At 35.9% G+C, this 18,276-nt stretch overlaps 2 protein-coding genes across 4 annotated transcripts in view; one reads left to right on the forward strand and one right to left on the reverse strand.

Moving 5' to 3' along the window:
• Positions 1-1,960: 1,960 nt before the first annotated feature.
• Positions 1,961-5,858, reverse strand: sox8a (SRY-box transcription factor 8a). The gene is made up of 3 exons (XM_065253497.1): positions 5,256-5,858; positions 4,671-4,855; positions 1,961-3,350 (listed from the first exon to the last, which is right to left on the reverse strand). The coding sequence occupies exons 1-3, from the start codon at positions 5,642-5,644 to the stop codon at positions 2,674-2,676; spliced, it is 1,251 nt and encodes a 416-aa protein (XP_065109569.1). The 5' UTR covers positions 5,645-5,858; the 3' UTR covers positions 1,961-2,673.
• A 563-nt stretch (positions 5,859-6,421) lies between these two features.
• Positions 6,422-18,276, forward strand: part of lmf1 (lipase maturation factor 1) — a 43,475-nt gene continuing 31,620 nt past the window's right edge. For all 3 annotated transcript variants that reach the window (XM_065253494.1, XM_065253496.1, XM_065253495.1), the window contains exons 1-4: positions 6,422-6,659; positions 7,116-7,425; positions 7,588-7,598; positions 11,598-11,746. In XM_065253494.1, coding sequence (XP_065109566.1) covers positions 6,440-6,659; positions 7,116-7,425; positions 7,588-7,598; positions 11,598-11,746 — 690 coding nt within the window. In that variant the 5' untranslated portion in view covers positions 6,422-6,439. The remainder of the gene's footprint in view (positions 6,660-7,115; positions 7,426-7,587; positions 7,599-11,597; positions 11,747-18,276) is intronic.

The raw sequence follows: 18,276 nt of genomic DNA on the forward strand, positions 1-18,276 counted from the left end.
AGTGCTGGCCATCCTATTTACTTCTTAGGGTTGTCCAAGAAGGTAAAGGCTCGGGCAACCATCATACCACCAACTGCCCATCATGATGCCAAACTTAAACGGGGAATCACAATAGACGAAATGTTTTTTTGAAGATATTGTGAATCTTTTTTTGGAAAAGGAGTATTGTTTTATAATGTGATATTTTATTTGGCTTCAAAGAGAGCATAATGTTTGTCCTTATCATCCAATGTAAAATACAGCTACTAACGTTTAGTTTTTTTTAAGGAGATATTGGTAAAAATGCAATTTTAGACCACAAGTCACAGTTTCATGTGTTATCCATTGAACTTTGACCTGCTGTAACCATTTTCAGCTTTTCCTCTTTAATGATTTTACATTCTTTTACAGTATGTGGGAGTCTCTTCAATGGATCAGCATTGTTTGCTTTTTATTGTGTATTGGCTTTCGGTCTGGAAATTGCAATCACCATGTACCTCATATGTCAAGAAAAATCTTTAAGAAATAAGTATCCAAAAATCTGAGCACAATAAGAAATGAACATACTGTAATACAACATAATTGTGTACACTAGTACATCTTGAAGTGCTTACTGCCTTCACAACTCCAGTTTTATAGCTTGGTCACGTCAACAGGTGTAGTGATGATGAATGTACTCAAAATACTCAACTTTCAAATTCATCAATGTAAAAATTTTAAATAAGTCCTAGTCCACCCACACCCATCTGCTTTGGAATCACTGGATCATTTCCACAGCATAAAGAACTTATTCTGCTATCCTGCACTAATGCATTTTCTGCTGATTTTGTTGCTGTTTACCCAAATAGCAGTGGGTAATGTCTGGTCCTGTGTTCTTCAGTGGTAATGATTTTCTGCTTTCTATTTGTTTTGTGTCACTATCCCCCTCTCCCTCAATTAAAGCCTCTTTTATATTTAAAACAAAGGGCCCTTTGAGACGGTTTCATTAGGAATCAGCTCTGTTTTCTGCTCACCCTCGCCCGCCTTCTCTTAAAGCTCTCTTTAAAAATACAGATTTTATATACACGTATGTTCGATCTATCTACAGTAAGTATTGTCCGTTTTTGCAATTTATCACTGATTGTTTCAGTTGTACCAAAAGTTGATTGCCAATTTTATTCTGCACTGTCAGAAGAAAAATGGTCAAAATATGTACCCCAGCTGTCACTGAAGTTGTACCCTTTCAAAAAAAAAGTACAGTTTTGAACGTAAAGAGGTCCTATAGTAGCTCAAAGATACATTTAAGGATCTCAAAGGTACAAATTGGTACCAAATGTATACATACCTGGGGTACATATTTTGACCATGTTTCCTAACAGTGTGAATTGTTGCACTTAAATTTTTAAGTTAAATTAACTTTTTTTTGTTCATTTCAACATTCTTGACTAATGTGGAGTTGCTATAAATTATACAATTAAAGTTGAATTAGCTTATGTTATTTAAACTTTATTTTTATAATTTATAAATGCAGCTGTTTGCCCGTAACTTACTGTAGATTTAAATGTAACTTATTAACAACAGTTTGTTTAAAGTGGAATGAACATTGAACATTAACAAGTCTTTTCTTTACATAATAACAGCATCATGCAAAGCATTCTGGGAACCAGAAATCCTCGTCAACCTTTTCGTTTTTTTCCCTTCAGATTTTGGTTCCCAGAATGCATTGCATGAGGCTGTTATTTTAGTTTTATTCTGTAAAGATAAAGACTTAATGATTTTTAATGTTAATTTATCTTTGAACAAACTGTTACCAGCAAATAATACATTTAAATCTACAGTAAGTTACTGTCAAACAGCTGACATACTGTCATTTATACAGAAATATTTTTTAGTGTAGTCAAGAAAGTTTAAATTAATAGTAATTTCAAGTTGATTAAACTTTAAAGTTTAAGTGCAACAAGTTTAACACTATAGTACAAATGACAACATCACACAGTAACTTTAAATAAAAATTTTAATAGCATAGAAGTAATAAGAAAACTGTAATTGCGTTTTTAAATAATGTGCTGAATATTGACTGAAGTTATTGGCTTCTACAGTGTCCCACTTTTTATTCAAACCAGAAAAGAATAAAACAATAACTAAGCCACATGCCGCTTTGCTTCGTGACCCCTTTGATGGTAAAATCATTGTAACTAACAAGTGCACTGTAAAAAAATGCAGCATGAAGTTAAAACAACTTGGTTTTGCAAGTCAATCCAACCTATTTTTTTAAGTTTCAACCTGTGATAAGTTGGCATAACTTATAAAAAAATTGAAATTATTTAAATTAAAGTAACATAAAAATATGTTGATTAGACATAAACCTGCATTTTTTTACAGTGTGTGATTCAATGTCTTCAGAAAACAGCAACATGTTCAGACACAGTGTTTTATAAACAGTTACATTTATTGATGATAATAATAATCTGACATGAAATACTTTACATTGACTTCAAACTTGTTTATCAAATCCTAATTTCGAACTATAACTTGTTTATATAACTCTGAAGCATTCTGTAAAAGCAAATACCAGAAAAGTCTATTAAAATGCAACATAAACATTTATGTCCAAAATCAATGGGTCACACCCCTCTCAGTGAGCTGCCGACAATGGCATTTTTGGGTATCCTACTGCACAGTATATACATTCAAATGCCACACACAACAAAAACATTAGGGCCGCGTTAAAGTCGTGTACACTGGCTGTTCCCAGCTTGCCCCGGGACTATGGGATGGACTGGACAAAGTGTTCAATACAGGGGTTACATATGACCTTCTGGAGGAATGGAAGTATGGATACTGATAGATACTGGAAGGGTACCCTGAAAACGTAGTATAGTAAGTGGAGTTGTGTAGGTCAGAACAGTCAGTCAGGGAGTTGGAAACGGAGGATGATCCCAGTTCAGATTGGATCGGTGACCCGTGTGACTCTCCATAATGAGAGGGGCTTAATTGTTCTGTTTTAATGAGCGGCCTTTGTTGGCTTGACTCATTTGTACCATTATGCAAGGATGTGGATGGTGAACCAGAGTCTTTGTTCCACGTCGAAACACTGCTGTGGGTATGATGATGATGGTAGGAACTGAAGCAGCCAGGACTGGAGTGCTGCCCACTGCTGTTTTCAATGTTAACCGCTCCGTGGCCGTTTAACGGCAGGTACTGATCGAACTCACGTACATCAAAGGGTCCCATGCTGCAAATGACATCACTGCTGAGCTCTGATATATCCACGTTGCTGAAGTCAATGTTCTGCCTCACATTTTCTGATGCACGTCTTGACTCTAGTTTCGCTCCTTGATGCTGATCTGCCTTAGGGGTGGTGGGAGGCGTAGGAGGGCCATGCGATTGCACTATGTTGGAAATATAAAGTATAAATATTTTTTAGTTAATATAATGCAACGTTAACGTAAATAATTGTTGATACAAACTTGTCACGCGTATAACAATACAGTGGCATAAAGTAGCTGTTGCACTAAGTTAAAGTAAAGAATATATTGAGTGCACAATCAGATGCATAAAGTGTTTATGTTATTTAAACTACAAAACATACAGTTACCAAAGACAGTTTAATACAGTTAACTAAAAGCTATAAACAATTTGATTTCCTTGAAAGCACGTTCAGTGATTAATTAAAGGGGTCATATTATGAGATTTTTTTAAGATGTAAAATAAGTCTTTGATGTCACTAGAGTACGTATGTGAAGTTCTAGCTAAAAATACCTCACAGATAATTTATTATAGCATGTTAAAATTGCCACTTTGTAGGTGCGAGCAAAAATTTGCCATTTTTGGGTGTGTCCTTTAAAATGCAAATGAGCTGATGAAATGCAAACACTGATAGCCATGATGGTGGTTTGTTGAAACTGAAACTGAAGTTACTGGGTTGATCTTTTTCACATTTTCAAGGTTGAAAGAAGCACTGGGGACCCAATTATAGCACTTAGTCACGGAAAAAGTCAGATTTTCATGCTATGAGCCCTATAAAGGGACAGTTCACCCAAAATTAAAATTAATAATTTACTCACCCTCAAGTTGTTCCAAACCTGTATAACTTTCCTTGTTTTGCTGAACACATATTTTAAAGAATGTTTATAACAGCAGAACAGCGGCACCACTGACTTCTATAGTAGGACAAATAATACTATGGAAGTGAATGGTGCCCCAGATCTGCTCTTTTACAAACATGGCTTAGCAGATCAAAAAAAGATATTCAGGTTTGGAACAACTTGAGTGTGAGTAAATGAGGAAAGAATTTTAATTTTTAGGTGAACTATCCCTTTAACTTTGTTTTGTATTAACTGTAAAGCAATATGTTTTACATAAAGCTCTATACATGTGACTTGACAATTACAATTCTATTTTAAATCTGTTCTGAAGAAAAATGTGTGCAATTGATTCTTGTCTTTGTCAAAACTCACCAACACAATGTTAACGTGGTTACTTCTGTGTAAGATGCTTAGTGACTGCAATATTCTGGTCCCTGTACGTAGTTACACTCCCTATGTCAGTGTACATCTAGACTATTTTACATTTGTTTTATGCCTAAAGATAATGCCAAATGAGGTTTAATATACTTGCATGCATGTATATAAAATGCATTTGATGATGTAGTTCAAGAACATTTTTCACTGGTAAAGTATGGACCAGTTAAAGGTGCATGCATCTTATACCTGGTTCTGCCTTGTATATATGATCCGAGGGATGATGATTCTTCTCGTCTGACTCACTTTGACCCGGCTTCATGCTCTTTCGTCTTCGTGGCTGGTATTTATAATCTGGATAGTCTTTCTTGTGCTGGACCCTCAGTCTTTCTGCCTCTTCTATAAACGGTCTCTTCTCATTCTCAGAGAGCAGCCTGGACATTTACAAATTACAGGATTGAATGTAGTTTTTATTATCCAATTGAAATGTTGTGCAATAAATAAAAATATTTGATTTGAAAAATAAGAGCGAAACCAAGTTTTGTTTGATGAGATTACTGCACATTACAATTTACAACCTTAGTTAAAGTGCAGTAACCACGGCAGATTTGCAGACTGATTATCATTTATATTACCAACTTCAAATATCACAGTTAGACTTCATGTAGTAAGACTATACATGGTAATTTTGTAGTTACTACATATACAAAAAAAAAAGTTATTGCAGGGGATTGTTCATGTTACATGCAAATACATTCATAACATCATATTAAATAGTTTTACCAAAACAGAATTTCAAAACTTTATTGAACGTTTTTAAAAAAAACCACTTACCTCCACAACTTGCCCAAGGTCTTGCTGAGCTCTGCGTTATGGAGATGGGGGTACTGATCTGCCAGTTTTCTGCGCGCAGCCTGCGCCCACACCATAAAAGCGTTCATGGGTCTCTTTACATGAGGCTTATCTTTTAAAGACCTGTTACCATGCATAGGCATCGGGAGCAAGGACCAGTCATAGCCTTTGAGAACCTGCGACACAGCATCTCTTATGCACGGAGGAAAGCGGCCATCCTCTTCAATATTCGGCTTATTACTGGTGCCCAGTTGCGAATGGGATTCTTGGTCGTCAGACATTGATGGAGACGACGCGCAATCAGAGTCTACATCGCCAAGAAAAGCTGAGCTTTCTGTCCCAGTAGAAGTTTTATCCGGTTCCTTAGACATGTTTAAAATCTTCGTGGAATAAAGTTTGATAAAGGAAAAACAAAAATGTAACGGTGATTGGGCGATTAATCGCGTGTTTTACGCGCAAGGCGCTTTGGATGCTGAGAAGATTGTAACACTGATAAACCGTTATATTCCATAAAAACTATTCCTTGTTTTTCGTATCTTCGGCTTACAAATTACACGGTCAACACTAGCCTATAAAATGGCAACATGTCACAACTGGCTGGTATGTGAGAAGTTTTTGAGAGCTTTCTAGCCTCGCACTCCTCCTTCTGTCATCTCATTGGTGGAGAAGCTTTTGGTGGAGAAACACAACTTCTCCAGTTGGTATGTCTGGTACATCAGCAACTTTTCACTTAATTGAACATAATTGACTAACAAATTAGATCATAATGCCATGCTCATGGGGTTTCCTGAATAATTTCCGTTATGAAAAAAAAACTTGTAACTTTAAACTCACTCGAACAAAGCACACTTAAATAGGTAAAGATTTTGTAGACCAGAAGCAAATAACCGATATATTTTTTAAAGTGTTTGAATGTTTAGGTTTGTGCTTATTCGTCGAAGAAAGAGATGAACCTTTAAACTCCTGAACACTATATAATTAAGTACATAAGCTAGATAAAATTGTTACTTCTGATCTCACATGCATCAGTTATTAGTTTATTAATTAATCAAATATTAATATTATTTTTAACTTGGTTATGCCTGTGCGTTATGTGGCAGAAGCGCACTGTTCTCTGATTGGTCAGCAGGCTGCGCGTGACCTCTTGCGCAAGCGCTCTGAACAATATGGCGGCTTCCAGCAAGAGCACAGAAAACAGTGAAAGTTTCTTAAGAAAGCGGCGTGCCATTCCGCTTATTTCAGACAGTCATTCAAACGAAGACAAAAGTGAAACAGTGCAAGACGAGGACTTGAGCAAATATGATAAAAAAGAAGGCGTGTCGTTACAAACAGGGACTTACTGGCTCACGCGAATTGTACTGCTGCGAGCCATTGCTTTTATCTACTGTAAGTCTGACAGTTGAGGGTGTGCATGATGCTGTTGCTAGGCGATCAGATAGTTAAAGTTAACCCTTAGGAAACTTAACGATGTTTTCATTATAGTAAAAGTGAAGTAAGCGAGCATGTTTTGTGGCGGATTCACTTATTGCCATAATTCAGCTGCATGCTTATGGTTCCTGTAGTGAAACTATGGTAAAATTTTGGCTATATACTTTTAACTACAAATAATACTAAAATATATGGTTACCATAGTTAAGCCAGTGTTAATTTTTTAAGGGACATCTAAGCATTTGGATATAAGCAGCAGTGATGTAACATCTCATATATTATATGAATATTAAAGCTGTATCAAACTCCTAGTTTCAAACCTATGTATGTACAGTATGTTTAATTTAAGTGTTGTTGTGTCATTGTGCAAGTAGTAAAAATGAATTCAACGACACCTCATATCTTCTTTTCTAGTTGTGGCTTTCACTGTAGCATACAAGCAAAACAAACAGCTCATTGGAGAGAAAGGTCTCATGCCATGCAAGGACTACTTGAGAAGTGTCAAGCGCTATGTGGGTGGCAAGATTGACTTTAAAGCTTTGGCATACACTCCTTCAATCCTCTGGTTTATGGACTGGAATGACATGGATGCCAACCTGGATGGCATCGCTCTGGCAGGGATGGCAATTTCTGGCTTTGTCCTACTGATGGGAAGGGCCAATATGATCCTAATGGGATTACTTTGGATCTTATATCACTCTATAGTGAACGTTGGACAGCTTTGGTGAGCAAACACACATGCATGCACAATCAAATGTGAAAACAGTTTAGATTGATGCATTTCTACATTTAAATTGAGTATTGCTATAAAAATAATTGATGTATTCATAATTTTGTGACGATAATACAATTAATCAAATATATTTCTTTGTTTCATCTACTGTAGGTACTCTTTTGGTGAGTAATCATTTTTCATATTGTGTAATAATAATAGTGGCACAGGCACCTTAATGTTTTTTCGTCTTGCAGCATGTCTTTGATTTGATTTCTAGTAGCAACATATCTAAAAGTCCACATGAAAGCAATGCTTATGAATCATTGGAACACATAAGTCACAGCCTCTCCCCATTAAGTGTTTAGGTTTGTGATTTGGAAGATCCACAAGTTGGACTGCTACAGGCGTAGAAGCCAAATCTGTTTAGTAAAATGGCGTTCGAGCCAAGTCACAGTGGAGAAATGCACATTTATACCGAATGATTCATTTGAACTTTTAGCCCAGCCCAGCCCCACAACTGCCTTTTCGCTCACCCACTTTGATTTTCCAGTCCTTTCATAATCCAAATTCTCCATATAAACAAGTAAGCTGAAGTGGCCGATCGGGACTTAATTAAGTCCATTAGTGAATTCAGCAGCGTTTTGAGAGAGAAGGAAAAGATGTGCATGTTCGTTTTCTTCAATGTTTTACACCAGTTTTGCCATTTTAATGTTTGATTTTAGGAATGTTTCAATGGAATTTATGCCTTTTTATAATATGTATATTGTTGTATACTGTAGGGTACGATTTGTGAAAAAATCAGAGGGGGGAAGTTTTTAAAATATTTTTATTTCGGAAAAATCATCATGAGAAGTCATTTAGTTGATGCTTTTGTCCAAAGTGACTTAAAAATGAGGTACATAAGCGCACTAGAACTAGTCTCATCAAGTCTAACACAGTATGCATAGCCAAGGGCTACATTTTTAAATTTTTAAATAAATAAATAAATAATGAAACACGGGCTTATGTTGATTATTCAGGGTATTTAAGGGACACTGTTTTTTGAAAATATGCTCATTTTCCAGCTCCCCTAGAGCAGCCCAATCCTGGTCCTTAACGGCGCATTCACACGGGGCGTAAGCATTGACGCTTCCCATTCACATTTAATGGGTGACGTTTAGCGTTGGCGAACTGAATTGTGGATCCGTCTGCACCGCGTCAGTGCCGTTGCTCGCGGCAGAAGTTGAACATTTCTCAACTTTTCAAGCGGCAACGCGTGCATCAGCCAATCATATCGCCTTATGCAAATAACCTAGGCAGAGCCAGCCAATTACGTTTACGGAAGACCGGAGCTTGTGTTGCGGTCACAGTGATTGGCTGTTGGCCACGCTTCAGACAAGCCTTCCGTTAAGCGTTAACGCTTACGCCCTGTGTGAATGTACCGTAAGTACCCCTTCCAGAAAGTTTTAGATGTCTCCTTATTTAAAACACCTGATTCAACTCATCAGCCTCCTTCCAAAATGGTTAACATGTCTCCCTAACATGCTGATGAGTTAAATCAGGTGTGTTAAATAAGGAGACATTATTTTGGAATCCATTCAGCCGAAAATAGTCCTCTGCTTGAAAGTTACCAAGGAGACTATTTTTGGGGACTGCGTAATATCATTGCGCCTCCTGCAGCCATGTTACGGCAGCAAAGTCCTTGATTATTACGCCTAAATGAAAGTATAGTTCCTAGCCATATCTACCTAGAAAATCACAGCTTTTAATTTTCCGTCGGTCTTAGTACATGATGTAACCACAGAAGAGTCAAGTTTTAAGTAGAAAAAATATTGAAACTCTTTGGTTATTTTTGAGCGTGATGCTAAATGGTCTAATCAGATTCAATAGATTATGCTAAGCTATGCTAAAAGTGGTACCACGAGAACCGGACATCGGCTGAATGAATTCCAAAATGGTAAAATCTGGGTAAGTCTTTAACTCTAGGGGAGCTGGAAAATGAGCATATTTAAAAAAAAAAGTGGAGTGTCCTTTAAGCTATTTCTTGTAACTGTTGAAATAAAGTATGCCTTTTGATATAAAGACCAGAGGGGGGATAATCGTCCCACCCCCCAGCAAATTGCACCCTGATTGTACAGTATATACATAATATACGATCGTCTCTCACTGCTATAGCTATATTTGTGCTATAGTCTCGAAAATATACATCTAGTGATTTATGTTCATGGGAACGATTTCCCTCAACTCTCGTGTCACTCAGCGCAAATTTCTTTTTCATTTTACTCATCATGAGTATCAATCAAAGTATTTCTAGAAGAAGTATCACTTATGCCTCTACCACATTTTTCTTCTGGCCATTCGGGAGCACAGACGCTGTGTTGTTTCTTTTCATTTGTTAGTCATTGTTTTAACCGTTGTCACCTTTAAATGTTATGGTTAGGGTGTCTCATATCTAACAGTTAATAGTACAGATGAGCCTTATTGATTGACCATTACCATGGTGAACACAGCAGCTCAAACTGTAGCTGAGAGTCGCGAAAATTAAAATAAATACTGATCTGAAATCAAGGAATATGTGTCCATGATCACAGATCGATAGATTTAAATTGCAGTGAGACTGGATTGTAATGTAAAATATAGGATATACAATATTTAGGTCACACATCTGCCCATTTTGTCACATCTTAATCTAACTATCCTAATTTTATGTTCCATTTAAGAAATGACTCAGGAACCCCTTACCAAAGTCCAGTTAGACATAAACTAAATTAAAATCAGACAAAACATGACAGGGTCTTAGACAAAAACGCTCCCAAAACTCGAATCCAATTAGATCTTGTAATGTTTCATGCCTTTTCTCTTAAACTGAATAAATGTGTCTATAGAGATGGTGAAACAAAATGCAGATAAAAAACCAAGATATCTGATAAAAACCAAGATAATCTCAGTGTGTGATACTGTGGAGAGAGATAAATGTATAATATGTCCAACTCCCCTCATATCACTATTTCTTTCCACTTTTCAGTGTGAGTTCATGCAAACTACCTACAGGCTGTGTACACCGTAAACAGTGCTTTGATGGTCTTCATGCATGTACAAAGGCTGTGCCAGAGAGACTCTGTGATAATATAATTTGAGCCATTGGTAGCCCGAATTCTGCCTAGCAGCTTTTTGCAAGTGATCCAATTATTGCAAAACATTTTGATTTAATCTCAGTGATGCAATGCTTCCAATGTGCTTAAGGCCAGATGAATTTACTTGCATGACTCTTTTGTATACGCTTTATTCTCTATATAGGGCAAAGTAATGCAGTGTATTAATGCTGTACTCCTGCGATTGATACTGATCACTGCAGTTCTCCGAATATTGCACAGATTGGATCCCCTAAGGCGAAAGTGGCAGAAATTTAGAGATTCAGAGCACGTTCTCCTTGCTTTAGAGTTTCTTTTAAACAAGCCAGACAATAGGAAAGGGAGATGTGGATGGGGTTGAATGCAAAGTAATGTGTTTAAAGGAACGTTTGCAATGTTCGGTTGAACTTTCATCTCAAATCCTGTTTGATTTTATATTGTTAGAGTAATAATAAGAATTGAAGAGCTCAGATGCAAAACCCTTTTTTTTGTCTGACATGTTTGCTTGTAAATGGGCATTTTTTTAAATAAGACTTATAATTGATTCTGCCAACAAAGCAGTATTTCTGAATGGCCTGAGGCCGGGATTAAGTGAATTTGAAGCAAAAATATATAATAAACGTATAATACGTGCCGAGAGCATTCGGTTAATATCATTATCTTATTTTTATTAAATACACATTTTCTTACTATATCTTTGCAAAGCAAACAGATTCAATTGGCTCAAAACTGATCACCTTTCTAATTTTTTTATTAAGACTTATCCATTAATTACAAATAACTAAAAAAGTAATGGAAATGTATTGCTCAAGAGGTATGGAATACTGTCTTTGGATGAATTAAGACACCACAGCATGTGGAATGATTTAGATTTCATAAAAAGGCTTTCTGTAGTGTTTTGGTTAGCACGATGTGCTGTTTTTATTTTTGTGCAATAACATTCATTTCCACTCTCACTGCTAACATAAAAATCTTGTGCAATATGATTGTGGTTTTTATTGTGTATCCTCAGCATGTGCATGTTTGAATATGATTTGGATGTGTAAGCGTGTAGCTGCTCTTTTTCTTCAGGTTGGGAAAGTCAACTTCTGGAAACTGGGTTCTTGGGTATCTTCCTGTGCCCGCTGTGGAGCCTCGAACAGCTGCCACGTCACTGCCCGCCTTCTCTTATCTCTATCTGGACCTTCCGCTGGCTCATAGTTCGCATCATGCTGGGTGCGGTCAGTACACACCTATATTTTATATATACAGCTGGGAAAATAATTAAGAGACCACTACAGTTTTGATTGGATTAATAATTTCTAGATGTATTGTGACCATTTCAGTCCAGTGTCTGATGAATTTGAACAAAAGCAAAATTTGGGAGTGACATTGAGTCACATGACCACAGTCACCCAACAGAAAATTTAAAAGACTGAGAGCATGACTAAAAACATTTTGTCGTTAAGAAATGAATTTAAACGTATTTTCTTTGCAGTATTAAAGATCGTAAAACACTGCATCTTTTATTGTTATTTTTACCATGGTTTACCCATTTCAATTTTCAATAAATAAATGCAAATAAAAACATAATTTTGATTAAGAATTTGGCAGAAATGTTCTTTGTAGTTGACAGAAGGAAACAAAATTATTATTTTACTTAAACATACCTATAAATAAATAAAAAAAAAACCTGAAATGGACCATTTAAAAGTTGTCTTAATTTTTTCTTCGGCTGTATTACGCATGCACACACACGCACGCACGTACGCACGCACACACTTTCTGTGATTCTGCAACTGTTTGCACACCTGCATGCACTTAGAGGGTTTTGCATCAAAAGACAGTCAAATTTGTTAAATACTAATGAAATGACTGAAGTCACATTTGTAGGAAGTAAGACATTTCAATGACTGACTAATAGCTTTCGTATTGTTATTAAAGTGAAATTGCTGAAACTAAACATAAACGACCGATAAAAATCATTATTTGCAAGAAAACATGTCAGAAGCACAGGGTTTTTATACGGTATATATATTTCCCCAACCATCTGTGGGGATAAAACCTATATGTTGGGATAAAAGAGTACATGTGTATTGCTAATGCACACTTTAAACACGCTGTCAGACGACTTCTGTCTGGATTTTTTATGGTTTCTATGACTGCTGTAATGCTGGCCTATAACTATTGTCAGCCAAAGTATGGAGTTGCCATGTAGATGAAAATGTTTTTCCAATTAGAGACACAAATGTGGAGAAACAAGGAAGGGGAGCTGCACGTTCGGTTAAACAAGGCCAAGAATATAATTGCCTTTAAGTACTTACAACTGTAAAAACCCTACAGCCATTTCCCTTCAGACACAGGACGCATAAAAAACTCCCTCAGACTGAAAGGTAAAGTGAAAAGCTGGTTTTAATAGTATGGTAATGATTATCATTCATTTGCGCTGTCTCCTCAGATTTCTTTGCGTTTGTTGTGTGAATGTTGATGGAAGTAAGAAACTGTCTTAAGGGGCCCTGTAAGATGAATGAATCTTGTCCATATCACTTCCCAGTTAAATCATCTAATTAGTTTTATACGCAGTCAAGTCACTAACTGATTCTTAATTTGTGCATTGGGAATTTACTGATGAAGGTGTTTGTCAGTTTTTCAGCTTGATGCATATGGTGAAGCTAGCTCATATTAATACACAGGCTGTAACAGGTAGTTCTCACTGGTGATTTGGACTTTTAGCTTGGTGGATCCTTATTCCAACTGTGTAAATAATCATCAAGGGTGGTCAATTACCCTGCATAATTCACAAAGCATTTTCTTTTCGTATTTTCATAGTTCAGTTAAATCAAATCTGTTGTGGCAGAACAATTATTAGCACCAACTGTGTGCAGTAATTGGGGCCAAACACCAAAAGTTTAGCAAGTTGTCCGCTTTTCCGGGAAAAATGAAATGAACGCCAGCGGTTTATGAATATAGTCTACCCAAGGTCGTAGCCGGATCAGCGGCCAAGCTGTCGCTCACGATAATTTTTTCTTTTCTTTTTCCGTTTCTCAGCAAGGGACGTTTTTCAGCACACATCAAAGCGCCTCTTGAAATCCTTCAGACTTGAGACTTGGATTTCTGACCGGACACTGTTTCTTGTGGTTTATACGATTCCCTCGGCCCTACGCATTTATTATCTGCTAAAAACGGTTTTTTTTTAATGTCCGTAGAGATTTTCTTCATGTTTGTCAGATTGTTCAAGAATTGTTTCACTTAGAGACTGAAGTTCACACCTTCCATTAGGAGTCAAACCTCTCATGTTTAAAATTTTCAACTTAAGTGTCTTCTCCATCTGTTCATATTCATTAGCCATGTATCTTTCTTAGGAAGAAATCATTTAGAAAGTGTAGATGAATATACTGGCTCCTCTTTTCTGTGTAATATGTGACCATGGACCACAAAACCATAAGTCATACCAGTATATTTATAATGATAAATGATTGTATGGGTAAAAAAAATGTATGCCAAAAATCAAAGCACGGATAGATCATGTTCCATAAAAATATTTTGTAAATTTCCTACTGTAAATATAAAAAATTTATTGATCATTAGGAACATGTGTTACTAAGGACTTCATTTAGACACCTTTAATGGCGATTGATATTTAGATTTTGTTTGCACCCTCAAATTCCAGATTTTTGCATCTAGACCAAATATTGTCCAATCAATGGAAAGATTATTTATTCAGCTTTTAGGTGATGTATAGATGGTTTCATCGGACGCACGTGCGGTGACGCGATTATGCGTCTGGTCTGGTCTCTGTTTGTTTAATGGTCTGACTAGTGGCTAAACTGTAACTCTGTAACAAATATCTAGCCGAAAATAATAAATGTTTTGGTTTCCCAAAAACGAGAGGAGACGTAATCATGGATTATTGGTATTTGATGGGAGGTTTGGTCTGATCTGTAGTTATACAGAGTGTATACATTATAGTACACATTTGACACCGTAACATTAGCTAAGTATAGTTTTTGATATGCTTTAGCTATGATTTGAACTAAGGTAATCTACTTGTTGTCTAAGGTAATCTACTTATTTTGCTTGTTATCAGAAATAAACTACTCTAAAAGATCTTTGTTGTTATTCTTTGCGGAGTTTACCGGAAGTTACGTTTGTTCCACGAAAGATGTTTGTTTATGTTGTTACTGCTGAAACGGTGTATAAGTGACCCTTATGACTGCTTTAGTTGTCCAGGGTCACATATTGAATGAAGATGGGTGCAGTTAAAAAAAATAATCACAAATGAATCATAAAAGTAGCCAATAAGACCCTTGTGCTATATTCTAAAGCCATTCAGTAGCATTGTTTGATGAATATATATATATATATATATATATATATATATATATATATATATAGATATAGATAGATAGATAGATAGATAGATAGATAGATAGATAAACACACACACACACACACACACACACACCATCACATCATACTTCCTGCAATGATTACAGTATAGTTTAACTCTTTCCCCGCCATTGACAAGTTAACGCGTCAAGAGAAAAATGTTCCCAGCCAATGATGAGTCTTTACGGCAATCCGTATTTCCAGTATTATCCACCAGGTGGTGCTCTTAAACAACTTATAAAACCCGGAAGAAACCCCTTAGGTCAAACAGATCAAACTTTGTGTATGTTTTGATGATCGCTCTGAATCTGATCTCTATTAAAAGTCCTTCACAAAAATTCAATTATCTCAGCTCGTTGCTCAAAACGTGGTATTTTTAAAGAAACCTGAGAGGAAATAAAAAAAAACAAATGAAGATGGGATGAAAAGTGTTTTTTAAAGCAGAGGGTCTGTTCTTTCATTTGATATATTGTATGTTTATATATTTAAAGAAGACAATTTTCTGGAAGGCATTCAACTTTTGTGAAAATCATAAAAAATGCTGGCGCTGGCTGGCAACTTTTTTTTAAAAACATCGGCGGGGAAAGCGTTAAATTCTCTGTCCCTATGAAGTCAATATAAAAAAATCTAAACGCATTATAAATGTTAGAAAAGTTTTTACACATGTCTATGTTCAGTATTATTTGGGCGGGGCTAAAACGGTAGCTTGATGACGCACTTGAGCCACTGTGCATGGCCCCGCCTCTAACCTAATCGCAAGCATCCATTCAGGTTGTATCAATGTTTGAAAGTTTAGAGAGATGGCAGCTTTCCCGCGAGTTGGTGTGGTTTCAGTACTGACAGCGGACACGCCCCACCGCTTGAGAGCAGAAAAGATTTTGATAGTTTATTTTATTTTCTTAATAATTAACAAATTTTTCTTTGGTTTACAAACTCAGAACCCATTTAATATCTGATTTTACACTTAAAAAATTAATATAGATTATACCACGGGTTTGTTGAATGCTGTATTTTGATGTTTGTGGTAACCGTGGTATAAGAGGAATAATTGACTCCGGTCCTTTGAATTATTTGAAAATAATGCACACCCAAGGTTGCGGAGTGCCGTTACACTGCATTATTTTCTTATAATTCAATGGCCTGTCGTCAATTATTCCTTACACATTTGTGATAATAAAGAAAATTTGTGATATCAGTCTAAGAACATTTAAAACATCACTTTTTTTGTCTGTTGCAGATAATAACTTTGTTAAATAGTCCTCTCTGTTAAAGACTCTTGCTTTAAAAGGCTTATTAAACTTTAAAGACCAGGAAAGCATTGCAGTTTTCCATACATTTATCATTTACCCATTTAAACTCGTTGCATTATATTCTGGATAACCCAATTAACATTTGAATTGGTAATTGCACTTAAAAATTAGATTAATTTCAAATTCTTGCTGCATAGACATTTTGTTGTACTCTATGTCTCTCTTTAAATCTGTAAAAATCTATTACTACTGTAGTTTATGAAAATAAGGCACGCATTGTTTAAAACTGCCCTGTATATAATCATACAGCAGATACGTTTTTTACTCCAAACTAATATCTGTGTATGGGATTGAACAGTTTGTGGTTTCAAATATGCTGTTTGTTAGTAGCAGTTTGCTGATTTAAGGTCTGTTTAAGCCTTTGTCTTTTCACAAATACATTTAATATGTTTTAAGTGCATGATTGTACAAATTTATCAGGCTTTAAATGCAAAACATTAAGCTCATTTAGTTCAGTGATTTGCATTCAGCTTATTGTGCAGATTCAGCTGGGGACATTTTGTTTTAAACGCATATACCCGAGTATGTTCTGTTTTCTGGGATTTATTTCCCATTTCAGCCGTTCTGTGTGTGTGTTTGACTTTTTCTTTTTTGGATGCTTGGCATGAGCTTTTGGCATTCGAGCTGTGTCAAGTATGGGCACAGCAGATCTTGGCTCTGTACCGTCTCCTGTCAGCAAAACTTTTTTCAAAAATTGCAGTTTACAGAAGTTAATGGATTTTTTATTTATCCATTAGTGAGTGCCCATCAGATAATATGAAACTTCCTGTCACATGCACCTGTGTGCTTAACACAAGTCCTTGGTTTTAGCTGTTAAATGGGATACATGGATATTCTAACCATGACCATAACTGGAATTACATTTGGAAATGTGAACTGAAATGAAGAGAAATTGCCACTGGAGTTACTTATAGGACCCATCTGCCAAGTGTTGATTTCTATACTGTTTTAGAGGAAAAAGTTGAATAGATAATTATAGTGCCTACTGTTGTATAATTGAATAGTTGGGGTGTTAACTATGTGTTTCACTAAAAATAAATAAACAATTTAATGTTCAATTCCAGCCTGCTATTATAAAAACAGCCATATGAATAAGAAAATGAATCCTTATAGTTTAATTCTTTTGACAATGCTAGAGAGATACAATCATATTTAATCTAATTTCTCCGTAATTGTGAGTAAAATGGGAAAATAGTACATAGGATGTGAATTGAGATCATTAAAGTAATGTGACTGTCAGACGGCAGTGCTCCAGTTGGACAGCCTTCATTCTGGCTTTATTTGTTGGCCAGCTGATAGGTGGGTTGAGGGTGGGAGGCAGTCATTTTCACATTAGTGCAATCACATTTTAAGGAGCTAATACTCATTCCAAGGTTCTTTATTACATTATCCTTAATGTCATAAATGAAAGAATGTACTTGATAAGCAACAAAATTTTATGATGCATTAGTTTTTCCCTCGGGATGGGAGCACCCGTTGCATATCAGGTCACTTGAGTCGAGGGCATGAAGGTGGGGACAGTTGGGGATGTTGTCCTGGGTCCTGTGATGGTTCTTCTGGGTCCTCTTAGGACCTCCATGGCACTATTGTAAAAATAAAGATGCTAGAAAGGGATCATCACAGCGATGTCATAAAAGAACCATAGTTGGTTCCTCAAAGAACCTTTCAATCAAAGGATCCTAAAAAAAACATTTTTTTCTTACCTTTTTATAATCTATGGAAACTTCTTGCACTGTAAAGAACAAACTGGGTTATTTTCAAACAAGCATGTTTGTTTATTTATATACACATAATTATTATAAACAGTACACACACATATATAAACAAAGTATAAACATATAAACAAAAACTTTTATTCTGCAAATGAAGAGTTGTGTTTAGTTGTTATGCAGCCCTACAATAGTGTTAATAAATTTAGACACATCTAATAAATCAGATAAATTTGCTTATCATGGTTTTATACATTGACAGTTCAACAGCATACATGATATATATGTGTATATATATTTTTATTTCTATTTTCTATATATATTGTTTTGTCTGCTATAAATCCTTCTAAAAATCTGAACTTT

Source organism: Paramisgurnus dabryanus, chromosome 1 (genome assembly GCF_030506205.2).
Source record: "Paramisgurnus dabryanus chromosome 1, PD_genome_1.1, whole genome shotgun sequence".
In the NCBI taxonomy this organism is placed as follows: domain Eukaryota; kingdom Metazoa; phylum Chordata; class Actinopteri; order Cypriniformes; family Cobitidae; genus Paramisgurnus; species Paramisgurnus dabryanus.